This window comes from Thermobia domestica, chromosome 2 (genome assembly GCF_964235325.1).
Source record: "Thermobia domestica chromosome 2, izTheDome1.hap1.1, whole genome shotgun sequence".
NCBI lineage: Eukaryota > Metazoa > Arthropoda > Insecta > Zygentoma > Lepismatidae > Thermobia > Thermobia domestica.
This window is the reverse complement of record NC_137455.1, coordinates 220,008,027-220,032,103: the sequence shown is the minus strand read 5'-3', so window position 1 is coordinate 220,032,103 and position 24,077 is coordinate 220,008,027. Positions and strand designations below refer to the sequence as shown.

The window sequence follows — 24,077 nt, the reverse complement described above, 5'->3', positions numbered from 1 at the left end:
AATAAACAATTATTGCCATATATGAGCATATCAAAGTAGCTATAACGTCTGTTGATCAGAAAGCCAATACTGTAGGCATATATTGTGATCTCTCAAAAGCTTTTGATTGTGTAGACCATGATACACTTTTCGGTAAATTAGAAAAATATGGCATTAGGGGTATTGCTTTGGAGTGGGTCAAATCATACTTGTACAATCGTAAACAAATCGTACAAATTCTTCATATAGACGAAACAACTAAAAGTCTGAGCAAAATAAATGAACGAATAAATAGAAAACGTGTTCCACAAGGATCAGTATTAGGAACAATACTCTTTCTTCTATATCTTAAATGATTTATCCTTAAATATAGAGAAGGGTAATTTTCTCCTTTTTGCTGATGACACAACAGTAATTATAACTGAGAAAGACAGAGATAGCTTGCAAGAAACCATTGATCTTACAACATTCCAACTTGCGCATTGGTTTTCTTCAAATAAATTAAAACTAAATGCAGATAAAACAGTGTGTTTTCTACCATTTATCTCACAGAATATCACACCGACCGCCACAGATATAATTGAATAATGAAGTATGTACCTTTACTAATACTGTAAAATTTTTAGGTATGCATCTGGATGATAATTTTTCATGGCAAAAATATGTAGAGAAACTAAACAAAAAATTAGTCCAGGCTATGTACATAATACGAACTCTAGTCCCAATACTTAATCTGCAATCAATTCCATCCCTGTACTATGCCATATTCTTTTCTCATATTAAATATGAAATTGCGTTCTAGGGGTCTTCGCCGAAGCTTCTGAATATATCTAAACAACAAAAGTGTATCTTAAGAATCATTACTAAATCACCGAAAGGCACCAGCTGTAAGAAACTATTTGAATCATTGAATATGATGACAGTTCCTTCTTTATACATATTTGAACTTCCGAAAATTACCTGTGATCATTTAGATAATATTAAAAGAGATGGTGATACTCACAACTACCTTACACGTGGAAAAGATAACTTATCCACTGTGTATCATAGAACATTTGCATACGGAAAATCACACATCTATATACGTGTAAAGTTGTATAATAAACTAACTGGGTACATAAAAAATAGTCGTGGAAAGAGTTTCTTTGTGAACTCAATGCACAAACTGCTATTATAAAACATACTTTATACTGTGAATGAATATTTTAGCAGCAAATTTTGAAACTTCAAAAAGTAATTAAATTCCAATTGTATATACTCGATTTATGTCAGTTCATGTAGTTTTATATATAGTTAAGATGGTAAATACAAATATACAATAATTAAAATAGTACTTATATCTATAGCTATATCTATATCTATCTATCTATCTATCTATCTATATATATATATATATATATATATATATATATATATATATATATATATATATATATATATATTAAATTGTTATATAGATTGTAGAATTGGTTTAGGCTATATCTAGTTTCACAAGTTGTTAAACACAAGTGCATTGTAATTGTTTTAAATATTGTATCGAAATTATGTACTGACGAGTTCTATACCATTTTGTACAAATGTACATGTAACATGATCCAGAGAATGATTAACAAATCTAATCTAAAAATAAACCATTAATTACCTGAAAACAAAATACACTGAATATTTCACTTGACAATTTCAATTTCATTTAAAGAAAATTATATTTTTTCAAGTCAGACTGAGGAAAATCAGTAACTAAACTTAGTACGAATAGGAATGTTTTGCAGTCTTCTGAAAATATAGGCACAAATTGCATTTAAGCATTAAATATAACCATGCTACATGTCACTTACCATCAGTCCATACTTGAAAAAAAAACTCTCACAATTGGCATTGCTTGTTGGAAGCCACACATATGTAGGTGCATTTACAACAAACTTCAAACAATCATCGCTTCGGAACTCCCCATCTGCAGTTCTGATTAGAAATTTCCGTTACATTGTAACTCCTTGACATGATTTGCCTTTCATTTTTAAGAATGTTCCCTATCATTTTAGTACCATTCTCCAGAAACAATTGTAGAGCAGATGAATATTTCGAAAATTATTCATAGTTGAAAAGTCTCTTTTACGAGTAAAGTAGCATTTTTCTGTATTCCAAACAAATATTACCGAGATTGGACCAACCCTATTACTAACACGGTGGCAGATCTCAAACAGCGAAATGGCAATCCATTGGCAGCTCCTCCTGGTAGGTTTGCAACGAAATTATACTTATACCGCCAGCGATCCACCATTTTGAGCACGGGGCTGCAACATTAATATTATCTCTATCTCTTTCTCTGAGTAATAGGTCCACAAACCTAATGTTAAAAAGTCCAGAAATACGTTCGAATCGTCGACTCCGTGATCAGTAACACTAGGCCTCTCTCTCTCTCTCTCTCTATGGCCTATGGAACCCGGAGGTTCAGTGCCGCGTTCACAAAAGCTCTCCACTGACTTCTATCCTTAGCTAATTGCATCCAGTTTCTACTTTGTATTCCTATCTCTGCGAGATCCATCTTAATATTGTCCTCCCATCTGCGCCTAGGTCTTCCTAATGGTCGTTTTCCTATGGGTCTACCAGTCAAGACTTTGAAAGCGTTTCTACTTTCTTCCATTCTAGCTACATGACCTGCCCACCTAAGCCTCCTAGACTTGACGACCCTAACAATGTTGGGTAGACCGTATAAACTACGTAGTTCCTCGTTATGAAGCTTCCGCCATTCCCCATTCTCGTTCCTCTTGGGTCCGAATATTCTTCTCAGGATCCTGTTCTCAAATACTTTCAGTCTATGTTCTTCCCTCAGAGTAAGCGACCATGTTTCACAACCACACAGAACACTAGGCCTTTATTAACTATTTTTTTAAGTTAGCTGATTTATCCTATATTCCTCAGTAACTTAATTTCTGTAAATACCACTGGGTTTATTTCTGTTCGCTTTACCCCATTGACCTTTTAAGGACTGAGATATGGACATAGGAACACCGAGGACAGTTAAAATTTCAAAGGCCCTCCTACCTGGAATTAAACCGGAACCTCGAATACAAAGGCAAACACGCTAGTCACTAGACCATCTATTATTTTAACGGGACTCTCAGCTATTTCTACAATATATATATATATATATATATATATATATATATATATATATATATATATATATAACGCGAATCATTCAATTTATTTGTGGATATGACAATTGAAATTTGCCTATCAACAGTAAAAATATTCTAAGTTACTTCCCGGATTTAAAATCCATGTAACTTTTCTACGGTTGTGGATTATGTCCCAATCTCTTTACCGACAACCGTTTTACCATTTTTCCTTAATACCTGAACTATAAACAAAAAATCAACCCAGTGAATTGAAATTTAATGTAACGTCCTCAATGTAGAGTTACTTTCTATGGAACAAATTTACACAAATATTAATGCCATGAATAATGTATAATATGTGCGAAGATATATGAACAACAATCGACAAATGCAAATCGAACATGGCCGACTGAACTTTTATGACGATTCGGCAAATGCAGTTGTGGTCCACTGTCGTAGTACTGTCTTGTTGTATAGTCGGAAAAGGCTAATCACGCTCGGCTTTGGTCCGAATACAAAATCGAACCTCACCAGCGACAACAGCTTAAATGTAGAGACTGATCCGAATCTGCTTACATGTTTGAGCGGTCCTGCCACCGTTGTAAATGGAGGATCGGGACCAAGTGCTAACGAGGAAGTACTATATTTTGAACCCTTTTTAACACGACGTAACATGAACTTGAAATGTAAGTGCATTGCAATTCCTAAACAAAGAGATCATGATATATTTGCAAATGAAGAAGACAATGGGAAAGTTACCATTGGAAATTAGCATTGATCACATACTATTCTCAAAATTAACTATAGTGACTAAAACGACTCGGGAAGCCTGGACTCTACACCAATCATAGAAATATTTTGCTCCGGGTGATATACTTCGATTCGTGGAGCTGCCTTCCTAACACACTCAAACAGTAGAAATGCACTAACAATGCTACCAATTTTGAGAATATGGTGAGTGAGCGAAAAAAAGACCTAAAATAGCAATAAAACGAACAAACAACTATTAAAATTAAGCTGTAACAATAATAATGTTGAAAATATACTACTACAACAACATCAATAACAATAAAATAACGAAACGAAACTTAACGCAATCTGACAACATTGTACCCTCAGGAAATATTCTCTGTATACCGTGATAGATGACATTGGAAGCATTTCGTTGATAGAGGTTGCAACCGGAACACGCTCTTACGTTCTATTCCTTGGTGAAATCGGTAGTCGTAAGTTCAACTTCACAAGTCTTTTGATCGCTATAACTTAATTTAGTTTAAGCATTAACTATTGCCAATAACGCATAGAAAAAAAGGTTCAATCTTGAATCAATCTTATGTGCAACTACAAAAGAAAAGTAGTAACACTTGGTTATTATTACAAAAAAGGAAAGAACACTTGTGGCCACTTACTTCAGAAATTCCATATCCACGTGAAGATTAAATTTTTACTGCTAAATGTAGAGTAGAAGCTTCGTTTTATGTTATGAAGTTGAACTAGCTTCTAATTTCTCTAATATTGTTGTATATGAAGAATTAAACCTTATCTCGATAACACATTTCTGCAACTTGAATAGACACCCATTATATATTTTAAGAGCAAGACATACAAAATTCAACTCCGATTGTCATAGCCCATTCGATTGTTTGAGGTTTTTTTTTTTTTTTTTGTAATTCAAGGTATATTTATTTTAATTTTTTACGTCACATTCAACTAATATCTATATAGAAATAATGCTATACAGTTACTTGAACATTTTCTGTTTTCTACACACAGTGTGTATGTGTTTTTACTATTTTCATTTCAACGTTCAAATGTTTCTATTCATACTTATTACATGTTCACGGTGAGTAACTATTTAGTCTCGTTTACATTTGGTTTTACAAATTCAAGTTGTCTTGCTGTGTTGGAGAATAATAAAAATAATAATAATGAAATGATTACATGAATGCATATAATTAGACTACATTTTAGGCGTGTTAAAAACGTAATTATGTCATAACCTAAAAAAGTATTTCTCAGAAACTGTATTAAAACATATGGGGCATTGGGGACCATTTATGTCCTCTAAATTTGTAAGGTTATTAAGAAATTTGTGAGAAATGAGAGACTGAGAGGTTCAGTTATCCGGATAAGGACTAAAGTACATTTCCTTCATCTGCTACATTTTATTCGTATGACTAGTCGTTAAAGAAAAAATCGCATTACAAGAGTTACAGAGAGTATGATAGTAGTTCAAAGAAGACTACAATGGATGCACGGTATTGAAGAATGTAATCTTTTAAGTTGAGTTGCAAAATTTGAATATTAATAATCATGAAAATTATTTCAAATGTTAAAATGAAATATATTAATGCATTTAAAGTCGTGCGTATTGTAATTAATACACAAATAAATCTAAAAGTATGTTTTATTCCAACTTATAATCGGTATCGAAGCTTAAAATAATGAACAATGTAGAAGAGAATAATTATTTTATTCACGTTGATTTCAGTCTGACCACTCAACATTATTCTAACATATTAAAGTTTTGTAAAACGCAATTTTTTATTAGTTACTTTTATAATAGGCGGAAAAGTGGAATATACAATGAATGTTTAACAGTGTTTATTATGTGGCAGCTTATAAGCAACAGTACTTACTTGTAATAAGTTTTATTTAGCTTTATTTTAAATCTCTGAATAAAAACTCTAATAACTGACAATTTTAGGACATCTTACCTTTTTTTCTAAGTTTCGACTAATCAAAATATATTAGGCATGATTATTTCTATAATAACTTCTCATTTGTTCATTTTAAACTAAATCTATTTGACTAAAAAATCTTCGACTTTATTTTCTTGTTTCTAAACTACTCTAAAGCTAGATTGTACCCAGCAGGGTTATTTCTACAAACACACTTTATAACTTTCTTTCCATCCTTCGATCAATATTATTATGATCATTAATTTTAGGTATTTGTAAAACCTCTGTCAATTCAAACTATACAAGCTTATTTCTGCGAGTAAATTTTATTGATTTCTTTTCATTTTGAATGAAATTCATGCTAACTAGTGATTTTAGACTTTCTTTGAAATTCTTATTATTCAGATTACTCGTATACAAGGCAGAATTACTTATGCTGTTTAACACTCATCTCCACGTGTTTGTTTCAATCGGTTTATCATATTATTCTCAAGCTAGAACAAAGTGTAATGGGCTGGCGACCTCTACGCCTATTAATTTCCAAAGTCCATTCATATTAATCTCATGATACGATAATCAATAATTATACTTCATAAAATTATGTAAATTTATCTATATACTATTAAATAAAACAGAACAGAATGACACATCATATTACTATAGGTATTAATGTGAAATTTGGAGAGAGTACTTCTTTTATGACGAAAGCAAGAGATAAGATATTTGTTTTGTAATACTCGTCATAAGGGGATAAAGGGGGGTCAAAATTTCCCCCAAGAATAGTGTATTTCAAGAATCAGAATTTCTGACGTCTCAAAATATGAACTTTACTAGAAATAAGAGGATATGTGTTTGAGCGTTTTCGACAATTATGCGTAATGCGGGGAAAGTGGAACATCTATAATATAATTAACCTTTTCTCCTTTTTAATCATAAAGTGCCGAATTTGAGGATTTGCTTAAGTTGGAGATATGAAATTAGGTATATACTTATAAACGTTTAATTAAAAATAAGAAAATAGCATTTCCGAAATTTTCACTTTAAAGATGAAAAAGACGGCAATTTCATTTCAATTGAAATTTCCCTTTACTGATTCATTTTGACGAATGTGGGATTCGCTTAAGTTTGAGATGTGAAGTTCGGTGTATAAATTCTTAAATTCAGGTAACATTAATATATCTAGAAATCTGAAATGTAGACAGCAAACTCGTTTTGTTAAGAGAACAGTGAATAAGAAACGAAACTTTTTAAAATGCTACGCTAAGGGAGATAAACCGGATTCAAATGTTTAATCCAAAATAGATTACTACATAAATCAAACTTTGTTTGTAAAACACTCATTAAAAATAAGTGGACATGTGTCTCAGTTATTTAAAAATGATAACAGTTAATTTCAACTTTAAGCTTGTAGAACCTACTCCAATTTGTAGGCTCCTATAAAGTAAAGGACAAGTTCTTTAGAAAGAAATGCAGTAGAATACAGTACTTTACATTATATCTCACAATATTATATTTCTTCCTTTTTTTATGTAGAGAAGCACAGTGTACAGTAAAATCGGTTGTGGGCTTGAGGAATCTCTTTGGTACTGTAAGGGTTAAACTGTGAACGATTGCTCAACTTGCAGAATCGAACGCTGATTTAGAATGGCTTAGAAGAATAGTTGCATTATTGATTATTGATATACTAGGTTAAAACGTTGTAAATGTTGTTTCAGTTTCGCTTACAAGTAACAAAACGAAAAGAAGGTGTTATAACAAAAGATTTTTTTTTTGGTAATTATTCGGAATGATTTACTAGCAAAGAACAATTATATTTTCCAGAGATGAATAAAAAAAGATCACCTTAACACTTTACTTCCCGAGATTTTATCTTTCTGTGGAAGAAATGCAACGTTCCTAGGCTGTGTAACGCGAAATGACTTTTAAATTTCCTTATAAATATTCATGAACATTTCATCACATTCTCTCTTCTACTTTTTCCTCCTTTCTTTCATTTTATTTCTTCCTCATCTTACTTTTTACCACTGATCTTCCGTGGAGTAGAAAGACCATTTCTTACAAGTATAATGTTATTTCAGTGTTAGCAACGTGAAATTTTTGTAATAGGCTTGTTTCACTCTTTTGTCAAACAATGTTAGTAGCGCGGAAAGATATGGCCATTTTCATCAAGTTCTATTTTAGTTCTTCTTTTTTCTTTGACGTAAAACAACTATGAGTTTTTTTGCCTTATAACTTGCTTGCACAGCTTCAAGCAGGATAATCCGAAATCTTAATTTAAGATTCATCTGTTTTCACACCAAGAATCGTGTACTCTATCTTCTTATGTGAATTATTCATTAACAAGAGTGTAAACATTCCTTCCTTCCTTTCAAACTTTCTGTAACTACTTATTTTATGTACGCTGGAAATAAAGATGTTGGAAGTCTTTAGTTTTGTAATTTAAATCTAAAAGATCATATGTAATAGTGTTAAAGTGTTAGAAATAAAGTCCAAGAAAATCCATTTAAAATACATAATATAAATAATTATATAAAGAAATTCGTAACCTTGAATTCACTCTGGATTGAAATTGAGTAGTGAATTCCTATCTATCCTAACTGTAAACACCTAAAGTTGATAGTTCAAGAATTGGGTCACATTTTTATATATTAAGTGTTCAAAAATAATTATGTAGTTTTAATATGCATTAAATTTCAGTTCAATCGACATTCAACTTCATTAAATAATAATTTTTATTTCTTCATTAAGAAACATTTTAAAGTTACTTTTATTCTCGCTCTGTATCTAATGTCTGTACCTCTTGCAAAGTCTAGTTGTTTTACATATATAAACCGTTTCTTACTTACATATATAAACCGTCGTCAAATTAGGCTACTATGAGCCGGTATGACTCCGGTAGTAAATAAAGATGCCAAAACTCATAACAACTATGAAATAAGTAAAGAAGCTCTTTTAAATTGAGGTTATGCTCGAGTGTACACTCTTTTACTTATCACACCTTTATCTCTCTGATTTTATTTCTTCAAAGGGAGGCGTCAAAATACTGACATTTTACAGGGAAAATTCTTTAAATTTTATCTCCAATTTTGGAATAAATCGAATAGTTTCGTCCCATATAAAATCAAAACACTAATATTCCCAAATGCATGATAGTTCATCAATCCATTGATTTGATTGACATATTTGGTTTAATAAGTTGGGCTAGGAATATCTTCATTATTAATGCAAATAATCGTAGTACATTGTTGTGTGAATAATTTTTGTAGCAAATATATTAAATATGCGGTTTCAAGGAATTCATACAATGTAGAAGCAAGTTATAACCACGTGAATTTAGCATTTTGTCTTCTCAAGTAAATCATTACTCGTGTCTACTAGTGAATCAGGGTGTGTGCACTAAGTCAATGGTTCTCAACCTTCTCATCCTCTCTGCTCTCGCAGACGTACTTGGTAATGAGGTGGCGAAAGATATCTTGCTGAATGGCAATTCATTCCTAGGAGGGTGTCGATATGAGAAGAGCAATGAATGTGGGCTATTGTGGTTTAGTACGAAATCGGTGTTCCAAAACATTCCATAGATATTCAATGGGATTTAAATCGAACTTTTGCGTAGAACATAAGTGGGATAATGTTGCCTTGAAACCACTTCCTAACATGATCCACAGTGTGGATAGATGCATTGTTGTGTTGAAACTAGAGATGCAAAAAAGCCGACTTTTCTGAATCGATGGTTTTTTTGCACATAAAAAGCCGGCTTCTTTGGGAAAAAAACGAGAATTCTGGAAATTTTGGCTTTTTTCATTTTCATGATTTTTCTATCTAAATAGCTTTCTTATAGTATGTTCTATAGTTAGATAAGAATTCCATGAACTAAATGCCATATTTCGCTCTGAAATTCACCATCAAGATGGATGGAGCACATGTTTTACGAATTACAGCTAAGATCAACATGTGTAGTATTTGAGGGCAATTTTAGAGGATATTTAACTTTATTTTAACTTTTGAGTTATCTACATTTTTTTTCTTCAGATCATTTTAGTTTGTCATCCGTGTTTCATTTCTAAGAGCTGAGTACTCTAGCTTCTAGCACAAAACTTAAACTTACGTTTTTCTATATATGCGTCAAAGCTTACGTTTTTCAATATATCCGTCAAACCGTACTTCCACATTTCTGTTATACTGTAGCTGTGCAATGATTTAGCAATAATTTTCCGGATACAATCTTGAATACCAATTTACACAAATAACTAGTAGCGGATTTAGAAAAGTACTTTGGGAGGGATTTCTCTGATTGGTTCATTTTCTAAAATGTCCTAATTTTATTTGGGAAGTGCTTGAAGTTTATGAGTACAGGCATAATTAATATTTCGTTTCGTTTATATGTTTAGCAATAATCTTCCAGATGCAACCTTGAAGATCATTTTATACTGAGAATCAGTGGCGGATTTAGAAAAAATGTATTTTGGGATGGGTTTTTCTTCATAATGTTTAGTTTTTCTAAACATTCGTAATTTTTATTTGACGGGAGCTTAAAGTTTATGAGTAAAGGCATAACTAATAGATATTTGTTTGTTTTAGACATTCCGTAACTTTGGGGAACAGGCTTCAGTCCGAAAGACCGCCTCCCTAACCTTCGCAAAACCGTCACTGCTGGTAATTAGTAATAATAACGATTTAAAAATAACAAGAAAGGAAGTCAGTCAACTCACAGTACACGCACTATTTCTACATTCACAGATGGAATGAAGAAAAGCTTTGTCAAAATGGTCGAATGCTAGGTTGAATCCCGGACTTCCCGATAGAAGCGCAAAAGCTAACCACTGAGTCATGTTTGTTATGAAGTTGTATTTAGCTGAACTCAAATATATTCCGTAGTCCATTTTTTTGGGGGGGGGGGTTCCGTAATGATATGTTGAATCCCTCTTGTTAAAAATTCAGAAAACTTGAGGATTGTGTAAACCGTGACGGTGGTTATATAAAACTTAACTGTAGAATTTCAAGATTATACAGAACCAAAAGCTGTAGATGTTCAGCTTTTAAGTGTATCATATAAATCTAAGTATTTCTCTTATGTTTTATTTTAATTTTATTTTGTTTCAAAAAGAAGGTTTGGAATATTTTGAAATAAAAATACTACATACAGTTTTGTTAGTTATTTGTATATTTTTTGAAAGAAGTGTGTACTTTTAGGGTTGGCTGGTTTACACCAGCTTTTTTTTTTTTTAATAACTGGTTTTAACCAAAAATTAAAAAGAAGGAAAAATGCGAATCGTGTGAGCTTCATGGTGACGTTTCCACATATCAAACCATCTGCATTAGTTTTATTTCCTTTTCAGCTTTTAATCAATGTGTCCTATGTTCAATTCTCGGTCGATTCACAACCCTTCTTTCATGCGTAAACCAAGTAGCGGTTCGGATGTCGCTTTAAGCGAGTCTTCTCCTTGATAACCTAGGTATTACCTAAGGATGTTAAGCCTAAACATACGAAACGAAACCAAATTGTATATTTCTGCATGTGTCAACGCCTGTTGTTTTATAAAGAAGCCAACGTTGCTTAAATATATTGATAGTAATTGGCAAAATTTATCGATTGCCTACGTAGCTTCCAACATTAACTTGGATTGGACTTTCAATGATATCCACATACTAAATTTGTTATTTAATACCTCAGTTTTAGTGTACTGATTATGATACGTTGGCCTTTAAATTTTACATGCAAAGCAATAACAGGATTTTCCCATTATTGTTTTACATTTAAAGTAATGACGGGATTTTCCCGATGGCTAGAGCGGGAGTTTCTCAATTTAAGAAATTTACTGACCGGACTTCTTTAAGCTTATGGGACCTCTTTCAACATAACCCCGTTGTTGCATAATAATACTAATGCGAAACAAACTTATTTCTGTGAATATGTAATATAAACACATAAAGCAAAATATCTAACCGAAAAAACTGGTTTAAACCAAAAACCTGGTTTCAACCAAAAAAACCTGGTTTAAACTTCCCCCCAAAAACGAGTTTTCGGCATTTTCAAAAACAACAGTGCTTACTTTGCCAACCCTGCTTACTTTTGTATATAGGAGCTTAAAAAATTATTATTATATACATTGGTTAATCCTTTGGAATTCATAATGTAAATATGTTGAAGTGAAATTGATTGAAATATCTATTCGAAATTCATGGTTTATTTTCGAGGTTTTATATTATTATCAGCATCAGCCACTAATTAAATTATTTTTTGTGTTATAGAGAAGCTAAACAAAGTCTGCTTTATCAATTTAAAGCAGAATTTTGAAAAAAGCCCAAAATTTCCCAAGCAAAAAAGCGAAGCAGAAAAAACCTAGTTTTTTTCATAAAAGGCGGTTTTTTCCCAGTTCTTGCATCTATAGCCGAACGGTTCTTAAATGGTAGGCAGCATAAACGGGTCAAAATGTCAACTTAATATATGCTGCGACACTGTCGTGCAACAGAACGAGGGACCAAGCCTTTTCAAGGAAAGACATACTCAGACTATAACCCCACTCTCCTAGACAGATGATGTTAGTGGTCTACTATTAGCTTGCTTAATTGGATGCATGGGGAGCATGCCCGCGACCGTTCGATCTATTTAATGGACGGGTTCCGCGATAAAAGGCACCCCGCCCGTAGTTCCTCGATACTGGTATTTTATCCGTCAGGATTTGTCCCCTAATCCTGACTCGCCTGAGCGATGTAATCCTCATTCTCTGAGGGAGTGGGATACGCCCACTGCGTGGCGAGACCGAAGTCCAGAGTGCCTACCAGTTGACCTACTGGTCGAGGCAGACTGTTAGCGAGCCAGTCGTACCATGCTCTGTAGACATGGCGCCCGAGCGTTATAAGGCAAGCCCACCTCCCGCCCGTGTTCACCGTTACCCAGAATCCTGAGATTGGCTCCCACAAGCTACCTAATCCCACGGTATGACCACAGCCTGGCAGAGTCCAACCCAAATCCCGGGCTTCAGGCAATGTCCGAGGGGGCTTGCTGAATCCCGGCCCTGCCTACCTCTATCGTTCTAATGGCAACCGCCTTGTCGTGTAGAGGTACCGCGCACACGTCGAGATACTCCCGTATCTCATCCCGGACCCAATGGTACGTGTAAGTCACTATTTGAGTTTGGTGCCGGCCCATATCCTACAGAGTTTCCTCCCATTGACGGGATCAGAACCGTTACCCAGAATTCTGGGATTGGCCCCTCCCCCACTTCCGTTTGGTCCCCGGCAGGCAGGAATCCGTCACTCCCCCCCATTGGGTCGTCCGAACAATACGGGACTTCCTCTAATTACGGTAGAGGTACACCGTACATTACCAGAGCCAATGACTGATGTAGACCATTGCTCAGGACAGACATTGTCATTTGGGAGCCGTGTCTTCGGAGGGAGCCGTGTCTCCCCTCGTAGGCCCGCCCAAACAATACGGGGCTACCTTTCTTTAACGTGTCTAGGTGCTACGTACACGTTGTAGCCAAGCTACTTGTCCCCGTTGTAGCCAAGCTACTACTCCCGTATCTCATCCCGGACCCAATGGTACTTGTAAGTCACTATTTGAGTTTGGTGCCGGCCCATATCCTACAGAGTTTCCTCCCATTGACGGGATCAGAACCGTTACCCAGAATCCTGGGATTGGCCCCTCCCCCACTTCCGTTTGGTCCCCGGCAGGCAGGAATCCGTCACTCCCCCCCATTGGGTCGTCCGAACAATACGGGACTTCCTCTAATTACGGTAGAGGTACACCGTACATTACCAGAGCCAATGACTGATGTAGACCATTGCTCAGGGCAGACATTGTCATTTGGGAGCCGTGTCTTCGGAGGGAGCCGTGTCTCCCCTCGTAGGCCCACCCAAACAATACGGGGCTACCTTTCTCTAACGTGTCTAGGTGCCACGTACACGTTGTAGCCAAGCTACTTGTCCGAGTCCCAATGGTACGTGTAGGCCACCATTAGAAGGGACACCCACACCCTTCCTTCGGTAGGGCCGTTCAAACAATAGGGAACTACCTCTGATTACGGTAGAGATACACCGTACATTACCAGACCCAATGGCTGATGTAGTCTGTCTACCTTTAAAGATAATGGCCATTTGGGAGCTGCGACTCCCCTGGTAGGGTCGTGGTACCTGCACCCAGAGAGCTGTCAAACCTGGGACGAAGGACACACTTCCTCAGCGCTCCTGAGATACGAGTATGCGTTAGGATACTATGTATCCCATCCCGGACCCAAGAGAACGCATTACACTCTCTTTGAGGGCAGTAAATACATCATCCTCCCGGTAGGGCGCTGGATCCGCCCACACCCTTGGACACACCAGCTACCCACTCTTTTTAGCGTGTTGGGGTACCACGCAGCCTTATCTCCCGGACCCAAGGGCACAGCCTAGTTGACCATTTCGGAGGATACCCGAGGGCTCACCTCGGCCAGTAGGTACGGCAGTCAAAGACTACCTACCGCACTGAGAACGTGATGGGGTCACACGTACTCTCCCAGATCCAATGGCACGAGTTAGTCGCCCATTTCAGAGGATACCCGAAGGCTCACCTCCGCCAGTAGGTTGTTGTCCTGCATTACTTGCAACCTCACAAAAGAAGTTGACGTCCGCACAGGACACTCAAAATGAAAGTCTGTTTCCAAACTCCCACTCGAACCAATCTCCCCCACCAGTGCACTGTGGCCACAATGCATGCCACAGGAATTGAACCAGCGGGGGCCCTCCCCCTTTCTCAGCACGGGCTTGGGACCGGCCATGGCGGGATTAACGCTCCTATACAGTCGGACATTAGATAGTCGGCACTACATAGGAGGCTAGATGTTCTTCACCAGGTATACTCCATGCTCAGTCATCGGATCGCCACATTTTAAAAAGAAATGTATGACTACAAATCACGGTTTCAAATGTCTCAATGTTTCATTGACAAGTTACGCACCTCCTTACCTCAAGCGAGGGAGTATTTCGCATTTAGTTTGGTGATATAGGGGCTTATGGGCAGCCGCTCGCACATTACAACCGAGTTTTTACACCTATTATCCAACAATCATGCAGCTAGAATTACCTCCTGATTTTGTTTGGAATTTCTGTGTGATGGTGGCGATCGCTGATTGATGGTTTTCATGTACTACCATATTCAACCTTTGAAGTGTCGGTTGTCCATATGGGCTTTCATCCAGAAAGTTGTTTGGTTGTTCACATCTCATTTCGTTTCTACTTAATTATGACATCCTTTACAGTGGACTTCTTGATTGTAGGGTGTTCTATATCGCTTGCACTAAGTTGTTAATCTGTGGCACCCAAGCACTTCACTTGAAGTCCGTTTATTGGACCGACCCTTTCTGTTGTCCCCTGCTGTGGTCCTTCACATTTCTCATCTCGTTGTAGATTGCACTTCTATGTAGTCTACTATGCGCTACACGTAATTCGCATGGTTTCCAGGTATTTGTGATCACGTAGAGTATGTACAGTGGAACAAATGACATAATTTTACACACTCGAAATAATTTATCCGTGGAAACTGCTTTGAGTTTGTCTTCATAAGAAGAGTAGGTCTATCTCTAAACAAACATAATACCATGCTTTTAAAAAAGAAAAGGCACTGGATCTTGAATGATAGAAGAGGTATTGAACATATACCATTGGAATCAAGAAAGAAGAAACTAAGATTCCCACCTGCAAGATTGTGGAAGTACGGCTGAAAACGGATGAATTCAATTATAGCAGATTCATTAAAGTATAATGAATCTACTAGATATAGTAGATTCATTATTTTGGTATTTGTGAAATATCAAACTAATATTTAACACTTACGTACGATATTATAACTTACGCTGTGGAAAAATAAAAATAGCACGTTATTTTTTATAAAATAGAGGAAAGAGAAGCATAAAATTTAAGAACGCAAAAAGTGAACCTAAGATGAATCTATGCATAGTGTTATGTCTTACATTATGTAGTAATATTTTTAAGAACTGGAAACACTATTTCTACGAAATTTAGTTTTCATTTGTTATTCAAGATGGAAAATGTTGAAGAGAGACGGTGCATAAGGCACGAGGCACGAACATTTCTTCCATAATTTTAAAGTTAAGTTTGTTATTTAAGTGCAATGAACACAGTGCAGTTATGTACTTTGTGGTTTATTTTAAGTGTTAGTTGAAAACCAGCGATTAGTAAGTTACAATAAAAACTAAAAACAAGTATCGGAAGTTTCCATTGTTAAAGACAGTCCATTATCAGTTAAGTAAATCGCGAACATTTAAGAACATAAGCATAAACAGTTTTTTGATCCTCCAGTGCCGAATGGAGGAAGTGTTGTGCCAAGAAAAAGAATAAGTGAATAATTTAAACATTCATATTGACTATTTGTGTGTAAAAACAGTGAGTGTTAAGAAACAGACGCAAAATTGACCTAGTGGACTTATCACGTAAGTGCCTACGCATTCAGCTGTGCATTGCAATCTGAAGAAAAACAAAGGGGACATATAGCAGTCACGTAGCTAAGTATATTTTTTGTTTCTTTTTACTTGTGTAAAGGTCTGTTGTTATTAGGATTTCAGGTAGAAATATCACAAGCAATGGATTCAAATACTAATTCTCTTATAAAGGCAAGAGGCCTAGCTAAAGCTTCCCTTACAAGAATGAAAACATTTGTTGAACAATTTAAAGCAGACGGTGATGTAATGCAAATTAAAGTTAGGTGGGCACGTTTACACAATATATTCAAAGAATATGATGAAGTGCAAAAACAGCTTGAATTAAAGGACGAAAACAATGAATATACACAGGATAGAGAGCTGTTTGAAGCTACTTACTACGATACTCTTGCAAAAATGACGTCAATTGTTGAAACAGCTGAGAAGGCTAGTAGTAGCAATAGAAGTTCGTCAGGTGATTCAGCCGCGAATACAGGGTGTCTAAAATTACCAGTCATAAAGCTACCAACATTTAAAGGTCAAGCTATAGATTTCAGACATTTTCATGATACTTTCAGTAGTTTGGTTGTAAACAATCAAAGTTTAGATGATATTCAAAGATTTCATTATATGTTGTCCTCATTATCAAGTGAAGCAAGCAAATTAGTCGAGAATATACCAGTGACAGGTGAAAATTTCAAACTTGCTTAGGAAATGATATGCAAAAGGTATAATAATCCAAAGCTAATAGCAACTGCTCATGTAAAGGCATTGTTTTCATTACCAACTGTCAGTAAAGATTCAGTGGCGGACTTAAGGACATTATTAAATCAAACTATAAATAACGTAAATGCACTTAAGGCGTTACAGTTAGATACTCCTTTGGAGGATATATTGTTATCGCACCTAGTTTTGGAAAGGCTAGATGAACAAACACGTAAAGACTTTGAAAATCAAACAAATAGGGAACAGTTTGCTAGTTTAGAAGAACTTCATGTATTTTTAGACAATAAATGCCAGGCCTTAGAATTGGTAAAGTCTACGCAATCAAAGCCTCATTTCAGTAAATCTAATGTTGTTAAAGATGTAAAAAATGCTACACAATCTTATGTGAGTACTAATGTTTTGTGTTCGTTTTGTCAACAAAGTCATGCGTTACACAAGTGTAATGAGTTTCAGAAATTAAGTGTATCCAAAAGATTAAGTTTTGCGAAACAGAACAAACTTTGTTTTAATTGTTTGAATGTTGTCAACCATGTAGCGAAAGATTGTTCGCTAAGTGCATGCAAAATATGTAATCTCAAGCATCACACGTTATTGCATAGTGATTTTAAGAAATCACAGCCTAATCATGCTGCCAGTGTTGAAAATGATTCTGTTACGGAACATGTAGGGGAAAAGTCAATGTCTCAAGGACAGGAAGTTGTTAATACTAGTACTTATTGCTCTGTGAAGCCTGAAAGTAATGTGTGTTTTACTTTCAACTGCAGTTGTTCAAGTTAAAGATTGCAATGGTAAATTACATATGGTTAGGGCTTTGCTTGATAGTTGTTCCCAATCTCATTTTGCAACAGAATCTCTCATTCAAAGGTTAAAATTAAAGAAATATCCTATCAATGTTCCTGTACAAGGTATTAATAATGTAAGTTGCAACATTAAATACGGAAGTAAGTTACAAGTATTCTCTGCTGTAAGTGATTTTAGTGTAGACGTTGAGTGTTTTGTATTGCCAAAAATAGCGGGAAATTTACCTGATGCTGATATTGACATTAAAGAATGGAACTTTCCACCGAATTTACAGTTAGCGGATCCTAATTTCAACAAGTCTGGTAAGATTGATTTGTTGTTAGGTGCTGGAATTTTCTTTAGTCTACTCAAAGCAGGACAACAGGTGCGTCCAGGAGCATTTCCAGTTCTCCAAAATACAGAGTTAGGATGGATAGTTTCAGGACAATATCAGATGCCAAAGCACAACAACTTCATGCCAGAACATCGAACATTCTTTTTGCACAACAACGATGATTTAAGCCATCAGCTGCAGAAGTTTTGGAAAATAGAAGATATTCAAGAAACTCCTTTATCCAAAGAAGAAAAGGGTGCGAAGAACATTTTATCGCAGACACTAGAAGACATTCAACAGGACGCTTTATTGTGAGACTGCCATTCAAACAAGAAGTGATCCAGTTAGGTGATTCTTATAAGACAGCTATTCAGCGTTTACAACAACTAGAGAAAAGGTTAAATAAATGTCCCAAGCTACGCACAGATTATGTGGCATTCCTTGAAGAGTATGAAGCTTTGGAACATATGAAGGAAGTGGAAGGCAATTCTAATATTACTCAATGATATTACTTGCCTCATCATCCAGTTATTAAGGAAGCTAGTACTGCTACGAAGACTAGAGTAGTATTTGATGCATCCGCATGATCAACTAGTGGCATTTCACTGAACGATGTTCTCAAAGTTGGTCCAACTGTGCAAGACGATTTGCAGTCAATTATATTAAGATTTCGCACCTACCCTATAGTTTTTACTGCAGATATAGATAAGATGTATCGACAGATTTTGATTGATGAGCGGGACTGAATTCCAGAAGATCTTGTGGAGAAGATCAGAAGAAGAACCCATTAAGGTATAATAATTAAAGACTGTCACATACGGAACAGCCTCAGCGCCTTTCCTTGCTACTCGCTTTCTCCAGCAATTAAGTGCAGAAGAAGCTTGTGAATATCCGAAGGCAGCACAAGTTCTCAAGAATGACTTCTATATTGACGATTGTATTTCAGGGGTTGAAAGTTTGAAGGAAGCTTTAAAGATAAAGGACGAATTAATACAAATGCTACAAAAGGGTGGTTTTTTGCTAAGAAAGTGGTGTTCCAACAGTACTGAGTTATTGGAATCCATCTCTGAAGAATTGAGAGAAACACAACTTCCATTACGCTTAGACGATAAGGGTCAAGTCTAAACAGGATTATTTTGGCATCCAGCAACTGATCAATTTCAAGTGATGAATTGATTCACTCTAAATCAAAGGTCGAATAATAATTTAACAAAACGCAAGATGTTGGGTATTATTGCTTCAATCTTTAAACCGTTGTGAATTGTTAACCCAATAACAATCGTATGTAAGATAATTCTTCAAGATCTGTGGCAAGCAGGATTGGAGTGGGATGAAACACTTCCTAAAGAACTACAGCAAAGATGCAAGACAGTACTTGAATTCATTCCTTCATCATCAGATATCAGTGTAGACAGAATGGTTCTTCAGTCGGGTACCTTGATAGACATTCAAGTTCACGCTTTCTCAGACGCTTCAGAAAAGGCTTATGGAACATGTGTGTATTTAAGATCCGTCAACAAGGATGGTCAAGTTACTTCGAAGCTATTATGTGCTAAGTCCAAAGTGGCGCCCATAAAGATTTCCCTGCATTGCTTAGAGTTATGTGCAGCAGTGTTGTCATCAAAACTTGTCAAGAAGGTAACTAAGGCATTAAAACAACGAATATCCCATGTATATATGTGGACAGATTCTATGGTGGTCTTAGCATGGTTAAGAGCAAGTCCAAATAGATGGAAAACATTTGTTGGCAATCAAGTTGCTGAGGTACAAGAAGTGGGAGGAGAATGGAGACACGTCGCTTCAAGTGAAAATCCTGCAGATATTATATCAAGAGGAACAAGTCCTGACAAGTTAATACATAATAATTTGTGGTGGAACGGTCCTCAATGGTTACAGTGTTCTTCACTTAATTGGCCTAAGACGGAGCCTGCCCCACTCAGAGAGATTCCTGAACAGAATAAATTAAAATCAAGTTACTTAGTGACAACTCAAGATAATAGTATGATCGAAAGATTCTCTACTTTGAACAAACTTCAGAGAGTCTTGGCTTATTGCATACGGTTTTCCAAGAATGCTAAAGTAGAAGCATCAAGAAGAAATGTAGATGCTCTTACTCTGGAAAAAATTGAAGAAGTTTTAATCAGACTAATACGAGAAGTTCAAAACTCAGATTATGCTAAGGAAATGTCTGATCTTAAAGAAAGTGGAAGAGTTAGCAATAAGAGCAAACTCTTGTTTCTCAATCCTTTCATATGTGATCAATAATTACTAAGAGTTGGTGGAAGATTAAAGATGTCTGAACTTGAATTTGATGCTAAATATCAAATTATTCTACCACCAGATCATCACTTAACAAGACTAATTACAGAACATGAACACAGGCGATTGCTACATTCTGGATGTCAGTTAATGCTAGCATCACTAAGGCAAAGGTATTGGATACCTAATGGTAAAAATGCCATCAAGAAAGTTATTAGAAGGTGTATTACATGTCAAAGATTAAAGACGTCTGGACCAGAACAATTAATGGGACAACTACCAAAACAGAGTAGAACTAAGGAGACCTTTCACAAATTCTGGAATTGACTGCCGGTCCTATTTACATCAAAACTGGTACCAGAAAGTCAAAAACAAAGGTGAAATGCTACATTGCAGTGTTTGTGTGTTTAGCAACAAAGGCTATCCATCTCGAAGTTGTGAGTATTTTACTAGTCCGACATTTTTAGCTGCTTTGAGAAGATTCATATCTCGTCGAGGTAAATGCAAGCATATCTATAGCGACAGTGGAACTACGTTCATTGGTGCCAACAAGGAACTTCAAGAAGTCGCAAAGTTGTTGCATACAGGTGACCATCAAGAAAGTATTAAGAATTTTGCAACTACTGAAGAAATCCAATGGCATTTTATTCCGCCATATTCGCCCAACTTCGGTGGTCTTTGGGAGGCTGCAGTTAAGTCCTTTAAATACCACTTAAGAAGAGTCATGGGAATGTCACATCTCACGTTTGAAGAGTTAACAACATTAATCATACAAATAGAAGCTTGCTTAAATTCGAGACCTCTTGTAGCATTATCCAATGATCCTAATGATCCAGTAGCATTAACTCCTGGTCATTTTCTTATTGGTCAACCATTGACAGCACTACCAGAACGTGACTTACATCAGGAGAAGATTAGTTTAATTCAAAGATGGCAAAGGATCCAACAACAATTTCAACAGTTTTGGAGAAGATGGTATATGGAATATTTGTCACAACTACAAGGAAGAAATAAGTGGAAGAGAAGCTATGCCAACATACAGCCAGGTCAATTGGTGGTTCTCAAAGAAGATAAGCTACCTCCTCTATCGTGGAAATTGGGTGTCATCACTGAAGTGCATTCTGGACCTGACGGTTTGGTTCGAGTGGCTACTGTTAAAACTTCCAATGGTTTATATAAACGCTCAATTAGAGGACTTTGTGTTTTACCAAATAATGATGAATCGTAATGTCATTCATGTTAACGTATATTTATTTCCTGTTTTAGTCTATTTTATTTGTTGTTATGTGAAGTTTGTTTTCTTTTCTTTTTTTACAAAAAAGGTCACTGGCCCTTTTTTTGGCGGGCGGCATGTTAAGTCTTATATTATGTAGTAATATTTTTAAGAACTGAAAACACTGTTTCTACGAAATTTAGTTTTCATTTGTTATTCAAGATGGAAAGTGTTGAAGAGAGACGGTGCATAAGGCACGAGGCACGAACATTTCTTCCATAATTTTAAAGTTAAGTTTGTTATTTAAGTGCAATGAACACAGTGCAGTTATTATATGTACTTTGTGGTTTATTTTAAGTGTTAGTTGAAAACCAGCGATTAGTAAGCTACAATAAAAAGTAAAAACAAGTATTGGAAGTTTCCATTGTTAAAGACAGTCCATTGTCAGTTAAGTAAATCGCGAACATTTAAGAACATAAGCATAAATACATACGATAATATCGATAGTAAATTATTTTTAATTCGACCACTCTGTATATATTAGGATAACTTAAAAGGTCGTGAACCTTGGATTGGGAAGGAAGCGACTATCTTGCAGTTGCATAAAAAGAACTTACACCGATCACTCTTAGTGAGCCTTTAAAGTTAGAATTTTATAAATATACATGTGTAGAATTCTTCAAATCTATTTTCCCCAACGCATAGTACTGGATTTAATAGTGACTAATTTGTATTATTTAATAGAATCAGTTAATATATGTGATATATACAACAAGACAAAATATAAGTTGCTACGAACTTTTATTTTTATCAAAGTTAACCAAATTAAAACAAAACTAATAGCAACCTTCTGACAAAGGAAATGAAGCGTTATTTCGTTATCAGTAATGATCATTAGTCATCTTGAATTTCGGTTTACAAATTTAATAAGTCTTACCTCACATGCTAAACAAAATTATAGATTGAACTTGAATTTATTGTTCTTATTTTAATATATGCCTAGTTTCCCTTAAATTGTTCGTCAAGTATTTTCCCTCTTTTTCTTTAACTCATGGTGATTTATACATGTTCTATTCAACTTTGTCATCAAATCTTACAATCAACTTTGTCATCAAATCTTAAATTAATTCATTTCCTGTTGTCACAGAATGATGAAACTATGAATGAGAACGTGAGTAAGGTGACAATATAATGTGACAATGTTGCTTTTATGTATGTGTCTCCATATATAAATAAATCTTGAGTGACTGATTGATCAACATAAATCCCAAACCCCTTAAGCTAGATTAGTGATGGTCAGTGGGAATATTCCCGGTGGGAAGGAATTTAAAAATGGGAATATTCCCGGGTTTTTTCCCTGGCCTATAAATTCCCGGGAAGGAATTTATTTCCATTTCTCTACTTTATCTTCCAAATTATAAGAACCATATGACTAATTACTTTATTTTAATATATTATGATTTACTTCTGGGTTTTAAAGAAATTAGAGGTTAAAAAATTTAATATTATTTGACGGTACTTTATATTACTAATAATATGAGTTTTTAAGTTCCATTTGCATTTGAACTAAAAAGTAAGGTAATTGTTTAGTATTGAGGAGCCAAAACTAGCGAAAAGTAGGATGATTTACGGAAGAAATGAGTTGATAGTGATATTAAAGTAGTCAAGAAAGTGTCGAACATAATTTTTTTAGGGCATTAGGGGATTTATACAAAACGGAAAGGTAAGTGAAAATGATTTCTGTGAGGAAAGAAAGTGAATTGTCGGTAACGAAGATAAAAAGAACGTGCCATGCGGGACTCTAACCCGCATTCATTCGCTAACGCTCGCTCTGCAATGCTGTCTGAATTTAATTTTGCTGACGTAATTTAACGTATGAAACTATAAAACAACCGCATCGGAATATCGCAAAAACGTAGGTGCAAAAGAACAGCCAAAATTAGCAAAGTTCTAATTTACAAATGATGAAAAGGAACCATTTTGTAAAGTAATTTAGAATTATGTAGAAATAGAGATGAAGTACTATTAATAAACCCTAAACCACCACTAGTAATAGACGTCGGTCTGTCTCCTCTCTCTGACTCGAATTTCTGAAGAGGTACTCGAACTTCTTTTACATGTGAATTAACGTCTGCATGCGCAAATGTTGATAAATTGGTGAGACATGTATCTTCTAGCATTTACCCAATCTAATTGGTTTAAACATTTATAAATTTAATGTGCTTATAATATCAGTAATAGAGTCAAGTTGAACAAATCCACTTACATATAAATTTAAACTGTTTAGTGGTTTAAAAGTATTAGGTCTTACTATATAATTTTTCACACATATTTAATTGATAGAACATATTGTAAATAAATATATATTTATGCGTACTCTCTAAATATAATAAAGTGTTAATAAAGTAACATAGTACCGTTCAGAATATACTTTTTATTATAGAGTCCTCTGTGGACAACAGTAATAATATGCTGTAATATAAAAAATTAATTCAACTTTGAAATCATAATATAGTAATAGAATGCAATTTTATTTCTGATTAAACATAAATTCCCGGATAAATT

The 24,077-nt window shown here is 35.2% G+C and overlaps 4 protein-coding genes across 4 annotated transcripts; all 4 read left to right on the top strand.

The window, feature by feature from the left end:
* Positions 1-16,914: 16,914 nt before the first annotated feature.
* LOC145679340 (uncharacterized) lies at positions 16,915-17,703 on the top strand. Its single transcript, XM_081749924.1, has one exon. The coding sequence runs from the start codon at positions 16,915-16,917 to the stop codon at positions 17,701-17,703; it is 789 nt and encodes a 262-aa protein (XP_081606050.1).
* Positions 17,704-17,725: 22 nt separating this feature from the next.
* LOC145679339 (uncharacterized) lies at positions 17,726-18,355 on the top strand. The gene has a single exon (XM_081749923.1). It carries the CDS (start codon positions 17,726-17,728, stop codon positions 18,353-18,355), a length of 630 nt encoding a protein of 209 aa, XP_081606049.1.
* A 1,101-nt stretch (positions 18,356-19,456) lies between these two features.
* LOC145679338 (uncharacterized) lies at positions 19,457-20,305 on the top strand. The gene has a single exon (XM_081749922.1). The coding sequence runs from the start codon at positions 19,457-19,459 to the stop codon at positions 20,303-20,305; it is 849 nt and encodes a 282-aa protein (XP_081606048.1).
* A 376-nt stretch (positions 20,306-20,681) lies between these two features.
* On the top strand, positions 20,682-21,527 carry LOC145679337 (uncharacterized). The gene has a single exon (XM_081749921.1). It carries the CDS (start codon positions 20,682-20,684, stop codon positions 21,525-21,527), a length of 846 nt encoding a protein of 281 aa, XP_081606047.1.
* The last annotated feature ends 2,550 nt before the right edge of the window (positions 21,528-24,077 follow it).